This window comes from Ursus arctos, unplaced genomic scaffold, assembly GCF_023065955.2.
Source record: "Ursus arctos isolate Adak ecotype North America unplaced genomic scaffold, UrsArc2.0 scaffold_19, whole genome shotgun sequence".
NCBI classification, from domain to species: domain Eukaryota; kingdom Metazoa; phylum Chordata; class Mammalia; order Carnivora; family Ursidae; genus Ursus; species Ursus arctos.
Window position 1 is genome coordinate 36,334,868 of NW_026622863.1, and position 18,336 is coordinate 36,353,203.

Below are 18,336 nucleotides of genomic sequence, written 5' to 3' on the forward strand. Positions count from 1 at the left end.
GAGAACTGAGAGCCCAGTCGCAGGATGGAGCCAGCACGGGACAGCCTATTTTAGGCAAGACATGATGATGCCTTGCTGTGATTCAGCAGTACACCTGTGTGGGGAGAAGTGGGCAAACTCTGGCCAGTTGTGAGAGACAAAAATGGTGGCGCTTGCTCATGAGGTGACTGTTGGGGGGTACAGGAAAGAGGAGATTCAAGGATGAGTCCTAGATTTGGGGCTCAAACAAACGGGTGAATGGTGGTTCTGTTTATGGAAAAGAAGAATGGGAGGGAAAAGCTGGGTTTGTGTTGGGCCTGTTGAATTTGAGGACCTTCTTAGATGAGCAGGTGGGAAATCACGTGGGCAGGTGGACGTCCACGGCTGGAGGCTTGACCTGGGGAGTCAGCAGTATTTGGGTGGTCTTCCAGAGGGTCGAAGGGAGTGTGTGGATAGAATGGGGGGGTGCTGGATGAGATCTGGGCCACTGACATTTCGTGCCTGGCAGAGGAGGACAGAGTGGGCCTCACACTCCATGAGGAAGGCGCTGTCTCCCGAGGAACAAGTTCTGGGAGCTTACTCACAGAGCCTCAGTCTCCCCCGTCATTGGGGGATTCTGCGTCCTCGAGTTGGTGTGGGGACTAAATAAGATAGTCGTGCTCGACATGGAGGAAGCACTCAGCAGGTGGTATCTGCGACGCAGGCAGTGGTGACCACTGAGCCACAGGCCGAGGGAGCAGGCTGCTGGTCTGCGATGGTTTGGCTTGGTGGGTGGTGGAGTCCGTGATGGGTTAGGGTTGCAGACACCTGGTGCCCGGCACTCGCTGCCCCGGTACGTTCACCTGCACCTGCCCGTTCCCCCTGGGGCAGGCCCAAAGTGCCCGGTCTCTCGTGCTCCTGGGAGCCCCGGATGGCAGCTGGGGCTCAGTAGCCTTGCCCCTTGGGTGGACAGCGTTGAGGTGTGTTCTCCTCTGGCTCCCAAGGCTGCCCAGGGAGTTGAGCCCACACTGGCCACAGTGGTGGCCTGGCTCAGTCACACGTCTTCTCTGCCGCCCCCCATCCTCGAGGTGCCCCTCACCGGGGACTCCCCCTTCATCTCTGGCTGCTCCTTGTCGAAGAAGAGTTGGCTCGTGGCTTCTGGGGCAGCGAGTTTGTGTGGTTGGCTAGCCATCTGGGCCCTGTGGGTTACAGTGGGATAATGAGTGGTTTGTCTGGCTGGGGAGGCGGGGAGAGACAGTGAGCTGGGGCGGGGGTCGTGGGCCGTGTGGTCCGGGCCCCCCCCCCCCCCCCCCCCCGCTGGACCCTCACCTGCCGCTCCTCCCACAGCCGGGCTGCCGGAGAAGATGGTGGATTACCTGGCCAACACGGAGATCAACAGCCAGCGCATCGCGGCCGTGGAGAGCTGCTTCGGGGCGTCGGGGCAGCCGCTGGCCCTGCCAGGCCGGGTGCTGCTGGGCGAGGGCGTGCTGACCAAGGAGTGCCGCAAGAAGGCCAAGCCACGCATCTTCTTCCTGTTCAACGACATCCTGGTGTACGGCAGCATCGTGCTCAGCAAGCGCAAGTACCGCAGCCAGCACATCATCCCGCTGGAGGAGGTGACGCTCGAGCCGCTGCCCGAGACCCTGCAGGCCAAGAACCGCTGGATGATCAAGACGGCCAAGAAGTCCTTCGTGGTGTCAGCCGCCTCCACCACCGAGCGCCAGGAGTGGATCAGCCACATCGAGGAGTGCGTGCGGCGGCAGCTGCTGGCCACGGGCCGCCAGCCCAGCACGGAGCACGCGGCGCCCTGGATCCCGGACAAGGCCACGGACATCTGCATGCGCTGCACGCAGACGCGCTTCTCGGCGCTCACGCGGCGCCACCACTGCCGCAAGTGTGGCTTCGTGGTCTGTGCCGAGTGCTCCCGCCAGCGCTTCCTCCTGCCGCGCCTGTCGCCCAAGCCCCTGCGCGTCTGCAGCCTCTGCTACCGTGAGCTGGCCGCCCAGAAGCGGCAGGAGGAGGAGGAGGAGCCGGGCGTGGGGTCCCCCGGGCAGCCCGCCTACCTCACGGGGGCCGTCTGTGGGGCGTCCAGCGGGGACGATGAGGACTCTGACGAGGACAGGGAGGGCAGTGGGGACGGCGACTGGCCCAGCCGCGTGGAGTTCTACTCCTCGGGCGTCTCCTGGTCAGCCTTCCACAGCTGACCGGGCTCCGTGGCTGTGGGGCAGGGCCTCCCGGTCCCTTGGGTGCCCGAGCGGCCTCCATGGCCCAGGCCCCTGCGAGGGCGGAGTTCCCGGGCTGCCCCCCACTCCACCCCGAGGACCCGGCCCCGCGGGTGGCAGGGGCCGTGGGAATGGCTCTTTCTCTCCTACCCGGGTGCCTTTGTGCTGGACTTTGGCACCCATCTTTTCACTTCAGGTAATTCTCTTTCCACTTCGCAAACTCCAAACACTTTGGCCTCTGAGGAGCCAATAAATGCCTTTTCTTGGCCCTAGGAGCTGTGGTCCCAGAGGATGCCTTGAAATAAACAACCCGGGCACCTTTCAGGACCAGAGGGAAGACAGGACTGGGGGAGGTCGCCAGAGGCCGTGCACCCCAGCACCTGCCTGCCAGAGAAGCACACCCCCAGCGAAGACTGGGAGTGCTGGAAATCAGGTCTGCCCATGCACCTTGCTGGCACCCACCTGCCCGGCTGGCTGGGCCTTCTCAGGCCAGGCATGTGGGCTCGCCCTGAGCCAGGCAAGAGACTGCCGTGCCCGCCAGGCGTGGGACTGCAGCCTGGCTCCCCGGGGTCCAGGGCACGTGCCCGGACCTCTGGCCCCATCTCCCCTCTCTCAAGGTGTCTGATGCCCCTCGGTCCTGTCCTTGTCTCGCCCTGTGGCAGGGGAAAGCAGTGTTTTCTGTTAGAACCCTTCATTGAGAGTGACAGAAACCCTACCCAGACTGATTTAACAATAAAAAGAACGTTTACTGACTCACGTGGTCAAAAAGTTCAGGAGTGTCTTGCTTCAGACACAGCTCATCAGGGGCTGAAACCATGCAAGGTGGCAGATGTCCACAGCTGTCCCCCACACTGGGTGTCCCAGGAACACTGGCAGCACAGTGGGGTCAGACATTCATGCCACACCTGGGCTGCTTCCCGAGGACACGTCCCCGTCCACCTGCGTGCTCTGCCCATGGCCCGGCACCTGTAACCCTGTTCCCTTGGTGTGAGTCATCTAAACGGATGGGCAGCGAGTACACACACAGCCGCCTGTCCGGCTCTGCCTGGGCCTTCCCGGTTTAAAGCTCTCCCAGGCGGCCTCCTGCCTGGCCTGCCCCTGGGGACGGTGTCGCTGAGTGGGGAAGCCCCAAGGGCAGTTAGTGGCCTTGCTCAGAGCCAGTGTGTTGGGGCTAGAGCTGGAATGCCAGCCTCCTGAGGCCTGGCCCACAGCTGGCAACATGGTCGTGGGTCCTTTGATGGTCTCCCGATTTGCTTCTGCTCTGGTTTTTCCCTGTTGCAGGGCTGACCTTGGCCAGAGCCCACCGTGGCGGAGGGGGAAGTCACTGTCAGCTGAAAGTAGTGACTCTGGGACCAGGAAAGCCTCCCCTGGCTCACATGGCACCATGCCCAAAACCCCTTCACCAGGCTCCAGGCCCTGGGGGAAGAATCGCCCTCTGGCCAGTTCTCAAGTCCTCTTGTACAGACAGAACCCTGAGGCTCTGGTTAGAGGACCACCTCCGATTCAGCTGGTCTCTGGCTCCCAGGGGCAGCTAGGGGAGCCACCCCTGTGAGGGAGGGCAGAAGGGGTAAAGCGCCAGGCATCAGGGCCTGCCTGTGGCCTTCCTGCAAGGGCAGAGGGAGCGGGCGGGGGAGGGTCAGAGGTGCTTCCAAGAACAACTGGTTGGTTTTCAAGCCCTTGGCCTCCCTGAGCCACACAAACTGGTCGAGGCTGGTTCTGCCTGGGCAGAGGGCTCAGGGCAGGACAGGTCACGGGGTGAGGGGCAACTTCCTGAAGACGGATCAGATACCCTCTCATAGCCGGGCCAGGCAGTGCCATCCCTTCCCCCCAGGGCCGGTGCTGGGGCAGGGAGTGCCCAGCTCCAACCCCTGGCCTCCTGGTCACAGCCCCACTCCCCTGGAGCCTCCCGTGCCTGGTGAAGTGGGAGAGGAAGCACCGGGCAGCATTCTTGTGGACAGGAAGGAGGACTGCCTGCAGCTGGGCCCTGCCAGCCTTCTCTGCAGGGGCCTGCCACAGGGGCACAGACTAGACCCTAGGCGTGTGGGGCAGGTGGCGGAGAGCCATGCCCTCCTCACCAGGACTGGGCAGCTGCTGGCTCAGCCCTCAGCCCGGGACCCTTAGGCCTGCTTCCCCTGTACCCCCCACCTATTAGGGCCTGCAAGGACTCAAGGGCTTGAGTGGCAACAAGCTTTGGGGGGCCTTCATTCATGCGGATGCATTGCTTTGTGCCATGCCAGGTGCTGGGGACACAGCCGTGGGTGAGACACACAAGGTCCCCACTCAAGGTTTCTCCTCTAGCCGAGGAGACAAATAGGCATGGGAGCAGGTGGTGTCAGTCCTGGGGACAGGGACTGAGGCATGACATGGTGGGCAGGTGGAAGGCAGCACTCCACGGAGGTGAGCTCCCCGCAAATGGTGAGAAAGAGCGAGCAATGCCAGCTGGGGAGGTGGCGTTCCAGACAGAGGGAATGGCAAGTGCAAAGGCCCTGAGGAGAGGAGGCGTTCTCGAGCAGCATGGCTGGACTGAGGCCAGACAGGTGGTGGGGCCAGCTCAGATGAGCCGGGAGCCACTGGAACCTTCCACAAGGCGGCAAGTGTGCTCTTTGCTTTCCAGAGCTTGGCCTGACTGCTGTGGGCAGATGGCTGAGGCAGGGAGAGTGGCTGGACAACCTCCCTAGACTCCTAGGATCCCTGAAAGGGGAGCTAGGCTCCACTGAGGCCACGTCTGCCTGCGGTGGTGGGTGGCGGATGGCAAGCCTTGGCTGTCCCCATCTCCTCCTAAAGGGCTGGCCCCTCCCCTGTTCTGGATGACAGCAGATGGTGTGCCGGGAAGCAAGATAAATGCCACGGGCTAAACATTTGCCCTGGGCCCGTGTGTGAGGTCGGTGATGGTCAGCGCCCCCGGCCACTGAAGCCCAGAGGGGAGTGGGTTGGGAGGAAGCAAGACCTCACAGAAAAGAAGATGTGGGCCCGAGAAGGGAAGGTGCTGCCTCAGGAGACCCCATCTCCGACTCCTTTAGGTCTGGTCCCCTTCAGGGACAGCTTCGTCAGCCTGGCTTGGGTCATGGGTCAGGCTAGGCCCTGCCTCCAGCCGCCCCCCAGGCTGTTCTGAGAAGGGGCTGGCCGCCCGCCAGGCTGCTGGGGGTTCTGCTTTCTCTCATCTACTTCCCCAGCAGGTGTGGTCCTGCGAGGCTCCAGAGCTGCCCCTAGTTGAGGCCACACAGTTGACCCCTGCCCTTGGCCACCACGCCGCCCCTGCGCTTGGAGGTCGCGAGTTCTCAGCTGAGTCATGCCTCTGCTCTTCGTGATGTTCCCTCTTCCCAGAATGAAGCTTGAGGTCTGGCTGCAGGGCTGGGTCTGCTGGGCCTATGTCCCAGCCTTCGCTCTCTCCTGGGGCTTTGCTTACAAGGCCTGGCAAGGACCGGGAACCCACTGTCCTGGCAGCCAAGTGCTCCCTTCCACAGCCCAGGGATCCTTCCTCCCAGCTGTGCACGGACTCCGTGTTCCTGCCAGAGGCTGAACCTCCAGCCCTGGGAGGGGCCTGCCCTGCCCCTCATCCTAGGAGGTAGAGACCAGCCAGGGGAGGGTCCACGGGGAGGGTCCAAGGATGGGGCCCGTGCATTTGAGGGGCACTGGAGCCCCCTACCACCTCAGCATTGCCAGAAGCACCCCTGTGGCATCAGTCCTGACTGAAGTCTCTCCAGGTGGAAAGGGAAGTCTCAGCAGTGACCTCAGGACATTCGGGGATGGACTGACTGGCAGGCCTCCCTTTAGAGTTTGACCTGCCCCTGCAGGGCAGGGCTGCAGTGGTCCTGCGGGACTCGGATACTGAGGGAGGCCTCTGCAGGCACTAAGCCAGTGACCCCTACCTGGGAGTTCTGACTGTTGGGACTTTTTGATGCTGAGTTTTCTTAAATAGGGCCGGCTGGCATGGGCGCTGCTCACAACTGGGCACTGTCAGAGGCAGGGAGCCAGACAAGGGGTTGACGGGACTGGAGGAATCTTATCCTTCCTTGATGACGATTTGGGGGGGGGGGGCAGTGATGCTGATGGTGACACTGACTGCCTCTTACTGAGACCGTTGGCTGCTGGTCCCAGGAAGGCAGAGCCAGGTTACACACAAGGCCATCCTGAGTCTGAAGGGGATGTGGCCTGAGTCCTGAGAGAGGGATAGACGAAGCCAATGGCCAGAGCTCCCAGAATAGTAGTGTGATTAGGGAGGGCTTCCTGGAGAAGGTGATGTTTGGCTGAGCCCCAGGGAGGCACGACTTTGTCAAAGAGGACGGTGGTCTCCGCCAGGACTGGGACTCTGGGTCTTTTGATCACTATCCCCTCCTGCCCCTGACACTGAACGTTTGTGAATTGAATAAATGAATCGAATAAGAAATGAGGTTGGGGGCCTTGGGGCAGAAGAGATGATAATGAGATGGCAATTGAGCCTCAACTCTGGAGCCTCTGGTCAAGTGCTGCATGAGGAACTGGCGGCCCTGGCTTTCTGGAGGGTTGGGGAGCAGCCCCTTCCCCCAGACTCTGACCGCTGCCCTGTCAGCAGGGACAGGAAGCGCCCATCCACCCCCTCCCAGGCAGAGCTTTATGGAGACGTGACGTCAGACCTGTTTGTAGGGGGACATCATCCAGGTTGGCCTTAGAGGATGTCAGCTGGCCTGGCCTCTGTCCAGCCCCAGCCTGTTCTTGGGGACTTAGCCAGAAGGAGTCTGCAGGGGAAGTCAGGGCCCCTGCCGGGCTCAGCTACCGGGCAGGTGGGGAGTGACTGCAAGACTGACCCAATTCTCAGCCAGGATCCTGGGGCTCTCAGGCCACTCTCGCAAACCAAGGCAGCCACTTCCGCTGGCCGGCCTCTGACCCAGGCCTGCAGGAAGTAACCCTCCGAGGCCTGTGGGCAGGGGAGAGGCCGCCTCCGAGTCTGAGGCTTTTCACACTGAGCGCCAGCAGACTCTGGGCTGCCCGAAGCCTCCCTCAGTGCTTGCCAGCTGTCTCCCTGCCTCTGTCTGCAGCCAGGCTCCTTCCGTGAAGGGGCGCACGGCCTCCACGTGTGTGCGCGGCCTTAGCCCTGGGCAGACTTAGCGAGAGACCTGGGCCCAGAGAACAGAACTTGGGGCAAGAGGAGGGATTTAAGGCGGACATAGCCAGACCCTGGGCTTCTCTGGGCTACTTGCTGACTCTGAACGCAGCATCCCCCTCTGTGCATGAACTTCGGCCCTCCCTGCGGCCCCAGTGCTGCCGCTACCGCCCCTCTGCAGCCTTCCCGGTTGGCCCAGGGCAGCGTGGCTGTCCCGTCTGTGCTCCTGGAGCATCTGCAGCTCCAGCTCTGGCTCCCACCCTCCCTCCGTCATGAGGTGCCTGAGTGGGCCTTCAAGTCTGGGCTGCTCGAGGGCAGGGGCCACTCATTCATCGTTCACCTGCAGCCCCCACAACTCTCAGCTGGGTTCCGCAGATGCCTTTCTTGGAAGGTGGCCTTGGGACTTCCCCAGCTCCTGGGGGGTGTTGGCAAGATGCTGGGGTCACGGAACCTCAAAGCCACTGCGTCCAAACTGACCCCATCAGCTTCCCCTAACCAGCTAGTCCTGCCTCCATTGGTGCCTGTACCCATGCCTTTGAGCCCAGCATTGGGGCGGGGGGCTCTCCTGACCCTTGCCTGTCCCCCACCCTCTTGCGCCTTCCTAGACCACCCAGGCCCAACCTGGGGGAGACTGTGGAGCACTGGGGCCCTGAAGGAGCTTCTGTAGGGCCCTGGAGGGAGTGGTTCAGGCAAGACCACAGAGATGGGCCCGGGCCAAGGGCTGCGAGGTAGAGTCCTTATCCCAACGGACAGCGAGCCCTGTGCATACACGCGTGCACACACCCCTCCCGCCTCTCTCAGCCTGCCTCCTACTTTGCCCTCCCAGACTCCCCCCGTCACGGTATCAGACTAGCTTTTGGAGAAGTCTAGAAGGGAGGAATCGAGAGTGAGGGAGGGGGCTCACAGTCAGGAAGGGAGAGTGAACATCCAGGAAGCTCTCAGGTGCTTCTCCCCATTTCCTTCACTGTTGGGGCTGGGAAGCCGTGGCCCCCGGGGCAGGTGCACCCCTGACACTCACGAGTCAGGGGCAGTGCCAGAGCCCTGTCCCGTGTCCTCCCAGAGTCCTATGTCCTGCTGGCTCCCCTCACCACCACAGAGCCCAGCTCTGACTGGAATGTTCCAATGCTGAAAACAGAAAGGCTGGCAGGCGGGCAGGGAGGGAGAGAAGGGGGCTGGAGGGAAGACCAAGCCAGACATTTCTGGGCAAAAACAAGGGGAAATTTCAATCCCTGGAGTGTCACTTTAGGGGGTCCTGCCAGATGTTCTGACCCCAAAACACAGCCTTTCTGGAGAGCGGTTCTGCTCAGAGAAGTGCCCAAGCTAGGAGGAGGGGAGTTGGGTGCCTGGAGCCCATCACCGGTGCTGCTGCCTGCTGTTTCTCTGGGGCTTACTGCGACCCCTCGCTGCCCACAGCAACACCCGGGGTGTGGGAACAGGCTTCCAGGCTTCTGAAACCACACACACACACACACACACACACACACAATTTTCCCTTTGTCTGTGCAAAAGAAAACTTTATGCAGTTGCAAATTGCCAACATTCTTAAAATGCCAAAATGCCTTCCTTTGTATCCCAACCAAGCCTCCTGGAGTCCCCACCCCCACCCAGAACGTCTGGAACCCTCTCAGCTGTGGGCCAAGCTAGCCACTTGCTTAGCTCTTTCCCCCAGGCTTGAGCTAGAGCTGGTCTAAGAGATGGAGTCTAGGCAGAGGCTCTCAGGGAGAGGGAGTCTGGCTGGGGGCCAGGATGTAGTCATCACCCCCAGGACAGGCCCAGGCCCCCCACGCCCTTCTGTTCCGCACTCATGTGCTCACCTTGAAACAGAGCCCAGCTCCCAGCTCCTTGCCCCCTGCTGCTGGAGGGGGCTCACGGGGTGCTGGGCACCTGTGGCTTCTCTGTATGTTCTTCCTTCGGGTACTCACACCCTGGTACTCCCTGGCGTGAAATAATACAAAAGAAAAAAAAAAGCAGTGGTCTCTACTCCCAATTCCTGGCACAGAGCTCCCAAGTACCTCTGAATTTCCCGGGTGACTGGAGTGCCTTGTGTCGTAATGAGGCAGAACGTAGTGGGCACCAGAAAGACCAAGCCATGATGAGAAGCTTGGAACTTTCGGTCCCACCCTCATTCTCCTGAAAGGGGAGGGTGACCAGAAACTGAGCTAATGATCAGACATGATGAAGGTTCCATAAAAACCCCAGGAGTACAAGCTTCAGAGAGCTTCTGGGTTGGCAAACACGGGGAGGTGCTGGGAGGGTGGTGCACCTGGGGGGGAGCTCACAGCCTTCCGGCATAACTTGCCCAACGTGTCTCTTCACCCGGCCGCTCCTCTGTAGCCTTTATCCCATCCTTTACGATAAACTGCTCAGCGTATCTCACTGAGTGCTGTGAGCTCTTTAAACAAATCATCAAGCCCAAGGAGGGCATCACGGGAACCCTGATTTATAGCTGGTCAGTGACAAGGACAGGTGACACCCTGGACTGCGCTTGCTGTCTGAAGTGGGGGCAGTCTTGTGTGTGGCATCTGCACTAACATCAGGGAGATTGTGTCAGAACCAGACTGGACTGTAGGACCCCGAGCTGGGGCTGCGGAGAATTGCTTGGTGGGGGGAGCCCCCCACATGCGGTGTCGGAGTGTGTGAATGTGGTAGTGGTGGGGGGGGGGATAAAGGCAAGCACAGGACTGTTCCTCCCACGCAGCTAAGCCATCCACATCCTGGCTCTAGACATGAGGACAGGATCTGGATCAGAACAACCCGCCTAGTTGGTAGGACTGAGGGGACGTACTGAGGGCTGTAAGGGTCCATGTTCACTTCTCCCACCTGTGCAGAGAGGAGTGGTCCAGAGTCACGTGGCAGTGGGTCACAGCCTGGCTCTCAGGAGGGTCCTGGGAAGGGGCTCGGGCGCCCTACCTTCATCCCAGACAGAGGCTGTCGCAAAGACACTGTGCAGCTTTCAATTCAATTAGGGAGAAACCCACCCAATGATGAACGGCTCCAAGATATGAAAACAGAGCATTCAAAAGCACAATGGACCACAGTGATTGTTTCCTTTATTCAAGTCAGAAACAATGCGACATCTCACTCAGGCACAAGCTGATTATCACATGAGTCAAAACTCTGAGGAACAAACATAATTCAGATGCAAACCTGATTTGGGGAAACAAAGCCCATCCAGTCGTCCAGTTAGGACAACAATGGTGCAGAAACACCGAGCTCTGCGAGGAGGGGCTTCCTGAGAGCGCCCAGGTCCTCCACTGTTCGGTGCAAGGTCTTTCGCACATTGATCTCCTCTCCAAAGGTCAAGGAGTGAGCAGTTAGGAAAATCAATAAGTCTTCAGAGCACTAGGAGGACGAAATTAGCATGGGGGACACATAGTTCATAAGTGGGGGCAGTCAGCCATCTGGGGCACCCCCTGGGACTTCGGGGTTTTTTATTGAGGTCTAACCTATATCCAGTAAAGTGCACGAATCTTAAGTCAGTGAGACTTCAGCTTAGTGAGACTTCACTCACACACACACACACACACACACACACGCACGCACAGAAGTGTGCAAGCACATGGGCACCTCCTAGGGCAAGATAGCTCCCTCGGGCTCTCCCCAAGGGTCTTGCCTTCGAGGGTGACTGGTGTTCACCAAAGTTTTCCCTTGTTGTTGTTGTTGGTTTTTTTTTAATTCCTATGAATAGAATCCTATTGTATGCATTTTTTCCCAGACTTCTTTGTTCAAATTATGTGTGTCAGATGCCCCCATGTTGCCGTGAGCATCTGTACTTGGTGTTTTTCAAGGGGTGGAATATTCTATTGAGGGAGCCCTCCACAACTGGGGGTCCGCTCTACTGTGGGCGGGCATTTGGGTTGTTTCCAGTCGGGAGCTGGCACGAAGAAAGCTGCTGGGGCCGTGCCCGTAGAGGTCTTTGGTGGACGAAGCTCTCAGTCCTCCAGGTGCATGGTAGGGGTGGCACTATTGTGTCCACAGGACAGACACACGTTTGCTTTAGCGGGTGCTTCCTGGTCGTTCCCTGCAGCAGTTACACCAGTTCGCACCCCTCAGCAGAGGAGCCCGCAGCTGCTCCCCTCCCCAGCAGCAGCTGCTACGGTAGGGCTCTCACTGCACTGACTCTGGAGGGCCACGCGGACAAGGGCTCAGACACCAGCCTGACTTCGGAGCTCCCCTCCCCGGGCGGGTGGGAGGCAGCCTTTCCTGCAGCGCTGGGAGAGCCAGGGGTGGGAGACTGAGCTGGTGCCCCGCACACAGGTGAGATGGAAAATGAAACCCCAGGAAACCTGCCCGCCCCCTTTACTTTTCTTCCTTCCTTCCACGGGTGTTTGCTGAGCACCTGCAGCACTGCGGCCACAGCTATGAAGCAGACAGACAAAGATCCCTCCCCTCATGGAGCTCGTGCTGGTGAAGAGAGACAGACCACAGACACAACTGAAAAGGGTAGTGTAGTCTCTCCCATCTCTGGGGTCTTTTCCAGCTCTAGGAAGATGCCCAACCCAGAGGGGCGCACAGTGGCAACACTCGTGCCTACCCCTCGTTAGCTCAGCTCCCTCGATGTGCCTTTATCCATTTTTTCCCTTTTTTTAAAGTGTATTTTATGTAAATTCAATGAATTAACATATAGTATATTATTAGTTTCAGAGGTAGAGCTCAGTGATTCATCAGTTGCATGTGACACCCAGTGCTCATTACACCACCTGTCCTCCTTAATGCCCCTCCCCCAGTTGCCCCATCCCCCCATCTCCCTCCCCTCTAGTACCCCTCAGATTGTTTCCTAGAGTTAAGAGTCTCTTACGCTTTGTCTCCCTCTCTGATTTCATCTTATTTTACTTTTCCCTCCCTTCCCCTATGATCCCTGTTTTGTTTCTTAAATTCCAAATGTGAGTGAACTCATATGATAATTGTCTTTCTCTGATTGACTTATTTTGCTTAGCATAATACCCTCTAGTTCCATCCACATCATTGTAAATGGCGATTTCATTGTTTTGATGGCTGAGTAACATAGCATTGTATATATATATACACCACATCTTATTTATTCATTCGTCTGTTATTTGTTTTCTGAAGAGATGATCTCATCGCTCTCCTTGGTGTGGATCCTCTCCGTGGGGGTGGGGTGGGAACAAGTATATAACGGAGGATGTTAGAAGGACTGAGGGCTACAGATAACAACAATGCAGGGAGGGGCTCGGTGAGGGCTGGGTGGCTGCAATCCCAGATTGAGTGGCCAGGTGTCCCTGAAAAGGTGAACTTGAGTCAAGCCCTGCAGGAAATGAGGCAGATATTTGGGAGAAGAGCATCCAAGGCAGAGGAAGCAACAAGTGCAAATGCCCTGGGGTGGCTGTGGCCCCAGCCTGGTGACGGAGCTGGGAGGAGCCAGTGTGGCTGGCAGAGCGAGGGCGGGGGACAGTGGCCGGAGATGACCCAGAGGCAGGGGAGAGGAAGCGGGGCCCGGTTTGTTGTGGTGGTTGGTTGTTGGTTGTGGTTTTGAGTGGGCAGTGTGGGTACCAGGAGCTCAGTTTCTGAGTGTGAAGTTGGAGACCAAGCAGGCGGTGGTGTGGGAGGGACTGGAGCCAGGAGGGAAGTCTGGGCTGAGGGACGAGAGAGACTGGACGTGGGAGCAGCAGTGGTGGAGAAGGAGGAGCAGCCAGCCAGGCGGAGGAGGGCCCGGCCAGGGCAGTAGCAGGGGTGAGCATAAGGGAGCAGCCTGCCAGACGCCGCCCAGGGGGTGGTCAGGTGGCAGGAGGACCGAGAACCAGTAATGCGGACGTCAGGTGCAGTGGTCGCCTACAAGGAGGCCACCGTGATCGGAGACCATGTAGTGGGGCGGTGGGAGCAGGGGCTGCTGGAAAGCACCCAGAGAACAGGAGCCGCATGGCGAATCAGCCGAGGAATGTCACTGCAAAGGGCAAGACAGACATGGAGCGAGGGCTAGAGATGGAAAAGTTGCTTTTGAAACAGCGTCATTGGGATAAAATTCACATCCCATAAAATCCATCCACCCTTTAAAGTTTGCCATTCGGCCATCGCTAGTGTATTCGCAACACTGTGCACCATCCCACTACCTAACTGCAGGGGCTTTTCACCACCCCAGACAGAAACCCCACACCCGTGAGAGCTCACTGCCCGTTCTCCCCTCCCCCAGTCCCTGACCACCAGCCATGTCCCTTCAGTCTCTACGGATTTGCCTGTTCTGACATTTCACACAAGTGCAGTCCTTTACCATGTGCTCTCTTGTGACTGGCTCCGTCCACTTAGCATCTTTCCAAGTTGGTTCATGTTGTAGCGTGTATCCGAATATAATTCCTTTTTATTGCTGTATAATATCCCCTTGCATGTTTTATACAATGTATACAATGTATAGATGATAGATATCCAGGTTGTGAACACTTTTTGGCTGTTACAAAAATGCTGCTAATGGGCAATCATATGCACGGTTTGGGTGGACATGTTTTTGGTCCTCTGGGGTACGTACCTAGGACAGGAAATGCTGGCTCGTATGGTCACTCTATGCTTAATATTCTGAGGAGCTGCCAAACTGTTTTCCAACAGCACCATTTCACGTTCCACCAGCAACATATAAAGGTTCCGGACTTCCTCCCAACCTCATCAACGCTTGTCATTGCCTTTTATATTTTGCCATCAGAGTAGGAAAAAAAGCAGCATCTCACTGTGGTTTTCATGACTAATGATGTTGAGCACCTTCTCGTGTGCTTATTGGCCATCTGAATATCATTTTCGGAGAAATGTCTATGCAAATCCTTCGCCCATTTTTGAACTGGGTTGTTTGTCTCTTTATTGTTGAGTGTGAGAGTTCATTATGTATTCTAGATACTAGTCCCTTATAAGATACTGATTTGTAATTTTCTCCTATCCTGCGTTTTTTTTTCCCCCCACTTTCTTGAATGGTGTCCTTCGAAGCACAGAAGTTTTTAATTGGATGAAATCCCATTTATCTATTTTCTTGTCATTTGTATTTTTGTGTCTATCTAAGAAACCATTGCTTCATACAAGGTCATAAAGAGTTATTCTCATGTTTTCATCTAAGAAACGATCTGTTCTGAGTTAATTTTTTATATGGTATAAGACAGGGGGTTGTCCAACTTCACTTTTTTCCACGTGGTTATACTCCTGTCCCAGAACCATCTGTTGAAAAGACAATTTCTCCCCGTGTAATTGTCCTGATAACCTGTTGAAATTTTTCTTGTTTTCTCCTCTGGGAGAAATAACTCAGGTGTGCTTGCAGCTGGGCACACCCTGCAGAGAGCTGGGAATGGTGATGAAAGGGAAGGAGGAGAATGACTGGAGCACTGGCCTCCAGAGGGAGAGGGGTCCCGAGTGGAGGGGCTGGCACAAGTCAAGGTCAAGGTCAGTGTGTAGTACCAGGAGGAGAGATGGGCACAGGTATCAGCAGTGAACTTTCTCTGCTTTCCACAGTGACACAGGCACCAAGTCAGCACTGCAGAGAAGCGGCAGACGAGGGTTGGGAGCTGGCAGAAGCGGTGAGCCGGAGAGGACGTGGGCTGGGAAGATGCAGGATATTTGCCGGCTACATTGCAGCCCCCTCTGAGCTTAGCGATGATGACCTGGAACAGGTGCAGAGGGAGAGAGTGGAGGGATCCGAGTCCTCGGAGGGCTCCCTGCGCTGGGGCAGAAGGACAAGGCTGGCTCCTAGTGGCTGCAGCAAGCCGCCCTCTCCTGAGGATGGCCACAGTCATCCAGGGGGGAGGTCTTCAGCCATGCAGAGGCCAGCCTGTCCTCTCAGGACAGGAAGACAATGCCATTGCCCCTCAGTCTAATTAGAGAGGGTGGGGAGGGAGTCACCAGTAAGTCCTGGACTCTCCCAGTGCCCCCTCTGTCTCAGTGGCTTGTGCAGCCACAACAAAGTACTAAGGACTGGGTACTTAACCTGACAATGGACTTGTACTTAACTAAATAATGGACATTGATAGCTTACAGTCTGGAGGCTGGAAGCCCCAGAAGACGTTGCCAGCAAGGTTGGGTTCTGATGGGAGCTCTTGCTTGCAGGCAGCTGTTCTCCCACTTTGTCCTCACAGGGCAGAGAGGTGGTGAGTGAGATCTCTGGTGTCTCTTCTCATAAGGGCACTAATCCCTTCTTGGGGGTCCCCAGCACGGCCTCATTTACCCTCATCACCTCCCAAAGGCCCCACCTCTAAATGCCATCACACCGGGGGTTAGGGCTTCACATATGAATTTGGGGCACACAGAATTCTGTTCTCCAACACCATCCAAGCGGCTCTTGACCTCCAAGAAGCCCAGATGCTGAATTTCAGAACAGAGAAGGGACAGAAAGAGGTTCCCGGCCCTTACGGGGAGATGTCCACATCACTGGCAACCCATGTGGAAAAGAAAAATCTTTCATCTTTACATTTTCTATCATGTATCTTACAGAGTTGTGAGGCCTGATACAATTGCCACTGGCCACACGTGGCTTGACACGTGGCTGGTGAGAATGGAGATGTGCTGCATGTGTAAAAACATAAGCACCAGGTTTCAATGACCTAATATTTATAAAAAGGAAAATGCCTCAATAATCATTTATATCAATTACATGTTGAAATGATAATATTTTGGGATTTGGGGTTAAATTATATTATTAAATGAATTTCATCTGTTTCTTCTTACTTTTTAAAAATGTGGTTACTAGAAAATCTAAAATTGTTCATGTGGCTGACATTTGTGGCTTGTATGAGATTCTGTTGGAGAGACGCTAGTGAGAGGACCCCACATCCAAAGCGGCCCCAGCATGGCAGGCCCTCCTGCTACGGTCCATGGGCACCTGTGCCGCCGTCTGGGGATGAGCCTCACAGGTGCGTGTTACAGCGGGGCTGTGTCCCAGGGGAGTTAGGGCCCCCGAGGTAGGCTCGTGAGGACACAGCCCATGAGGACACAGCCTGGAGCCCAGTCCAGGCGGCCTGACAGTCCTGGGGAGGCAGCCCCTGGGAGCTGGGGACCAGGCTGGGTCTTGTTTGGTGTAGGGACACGTAAATAATGCCCATTTTTCAGCCCTGGAATCCCCAGGTACAAGATGCCCGCACCTGGAGATTCTCTGCTGCCTGCACTGCCTCCTCCGAGCCTTGATCTCATTGCCCTGGAAGCAGTAGGGTCCCCAGCACCTGCTACAATCGGTCTTTCTCTTTATTCCCCCATCGCATGGACGTACGTGTGAAATTGCTGTGAGGTGAATAATGGGTGTGGCGCAGTCTACCGAAGTTCATATACAATCCCGTGTACTACTTATTAGATTGGCTATGACATCGGCACAAAGGCGGTGTCACTCTGTCCCCGCTGCTCACACCAGGCCGGCTCCGTTCTCTCCTGCTGCCGTGAACAGCCGTGCTGTGAGTATCCTTATCTTCTTTTATGGCAGTGTTTTCCCTGCAGTGAAATGTGTTGCCTGCAAAGTATATACAAAGTTATGGTTCCTGTGACTTTTTTCTTCAAATCACCCTCCCGGCGGACGGCATCACCATGTACGTTCTCCACTGCTCCCTGTGCGCGTGTGCGAGCTCCGTGTGCGCGTGCCCTGTGCGCGTATGTGTGCACGTGCGTGCGGGTACGCGTGCTCTGTGTGCGCGCGTGCTGTGGGTGCGTGTGCGAGCTCCGTGTGCGCGTGCTCCGTGTGCGCGTGCTCCCTGTGCGCGTGTGCGAGCTCCGTGTGCGCGTGCTCCGCGTGCGTATGTGTGCGCGTGCCGTGGGTGTGTGTGCATATGCTCTGCGTGCCAGTGCGGTGTCTTCTTCCTCAGGCCCTACCACTTATAGGTTCCAGCATTTGTATTTAGTTTTGCCAAGTAATTGTTACGTAACAGATGCTGCCTGGATATTAACCTGGAGCCCCAGTCCTGACAACCCCCGCATTGCAACACACCCCAGTCATGCTTACTTCCAAGCCAGACATCTCAAAAAACAGAAAAATAAGAAAGTTCATTCCAGCTGAAAATACACCATCTGCCTGGAAACATCTTTGCTCGTCGCTGTCGCATCAACACCCAAAGCAGGTTAATAACCGGCCCAGAACAGATGGCTTCTTTCTATAATTACCGGGTCCCCCCACCAAGGCTTCCCCCTCAGCTGCCGCCTTGCCCTGCTGGCAGCCCCCTGCTGTTTCCTGGCCACCCCGCTGCCACCGCCCAGCCAGCCACCGTCCTGCCAGCCACAGGGGGCCAGCCCACAGCTAGCCCTCTGCTCAGGCCAGGGCCCCCTCCCCCTCTGCTGGGAATCAGCCCCCGGGGGCCTGGGGGGCTTTCAACACCACCTGGGAAGATGGCGATCAGCAGGTGACCTTGGTCTTGTCACCCCCATTGGCAAAGAAAAACTAACCAAACCAAGATGTCGGTAGTCACCCATCAAATCCACAAAGGCTTAAGACACTATCATCCTATTTCTTGGTGAGGGTGCAGTGAGATGTGTACCCCAAACCCCGTGGCAGGGAGAGTGAGTTATCGACATCACTGTCTAGAATGAATTCTGACTGAATATAACAACCTTGAAAAATACTGCATACTTTTTAATCCAGCAATTTCTCTTTGAGGAGTCTATCCAAAAGTCTATGAGAGTCTAAAATACGAAAAGAATGTTAGCACAAAACTGTTCACTGCAGCAATGAAAACCGCAGCAGGGAAAGGGCTAAGTAGGGTGGAATAGTATACAGCCATGACACATGTTTACAAGGAATTTTAAATTAACTCACAAATGTTATTTAATGTTAATTGGTAAAAGCGTTCAAAGAGGTCTAAACAGGAAGAATGAAAATATATTGGAAATGCACCTACATTGCATTAAATGTTTGCACAAAACATACCAAATGTGTTAAGTGTGATTTTCTGGGTGATAATATTTATTGTGGTTTCACTATCCTTTTCTGGATTTTTCTATGCTTTCATCAATACACACTGAGAAATAAAAGGAAATGAATTGTTTTCAAAGACTATTTAAAAAACCGAGTTTAGGAATGCACATGAAATTGGTACAGTGGCTGTCTCTGGGGAGGGGCCTGGGGCAGAGTTCATGCTGGAGAAAGCCCTGCCTTTCCATTGTGTCCTCTGGAGGCTT

At 56.4% G+C, this 18,336-nt stretch overlaps 1 protein-coding gene across 6 annotated transcripts in view; it reads left to right on the forward strand.

Annotated features, from left to right (window-relative positions):
• Positions 1–18,084, forward strand: part of PLEKHF1 (pleckstrin homology and FYVE domain containing 1) — a 26,604-nt gene extending 8,520 nt beyond the window's left edge. For all 6 annotated transcript variants that reach the window (XM_057314289.1, XM_048223848.2, XM_026484241.4 and 3 more), the window contains exon 2: positions 1,306–18,084. In XM_057314289.1, coding sequence (XP_057170272.1) covers positions 1,306–2,162 — 857 coding nt within the window. In that variant the 3' untranslated portion in view covers positions 2,163–18,084. The remainder of the gene's footprint in view (positions 1–1,305) is intronic.
• The last annotated feature ends 252 nt before the right edge of the window (positions 18,085–18,336 follow it).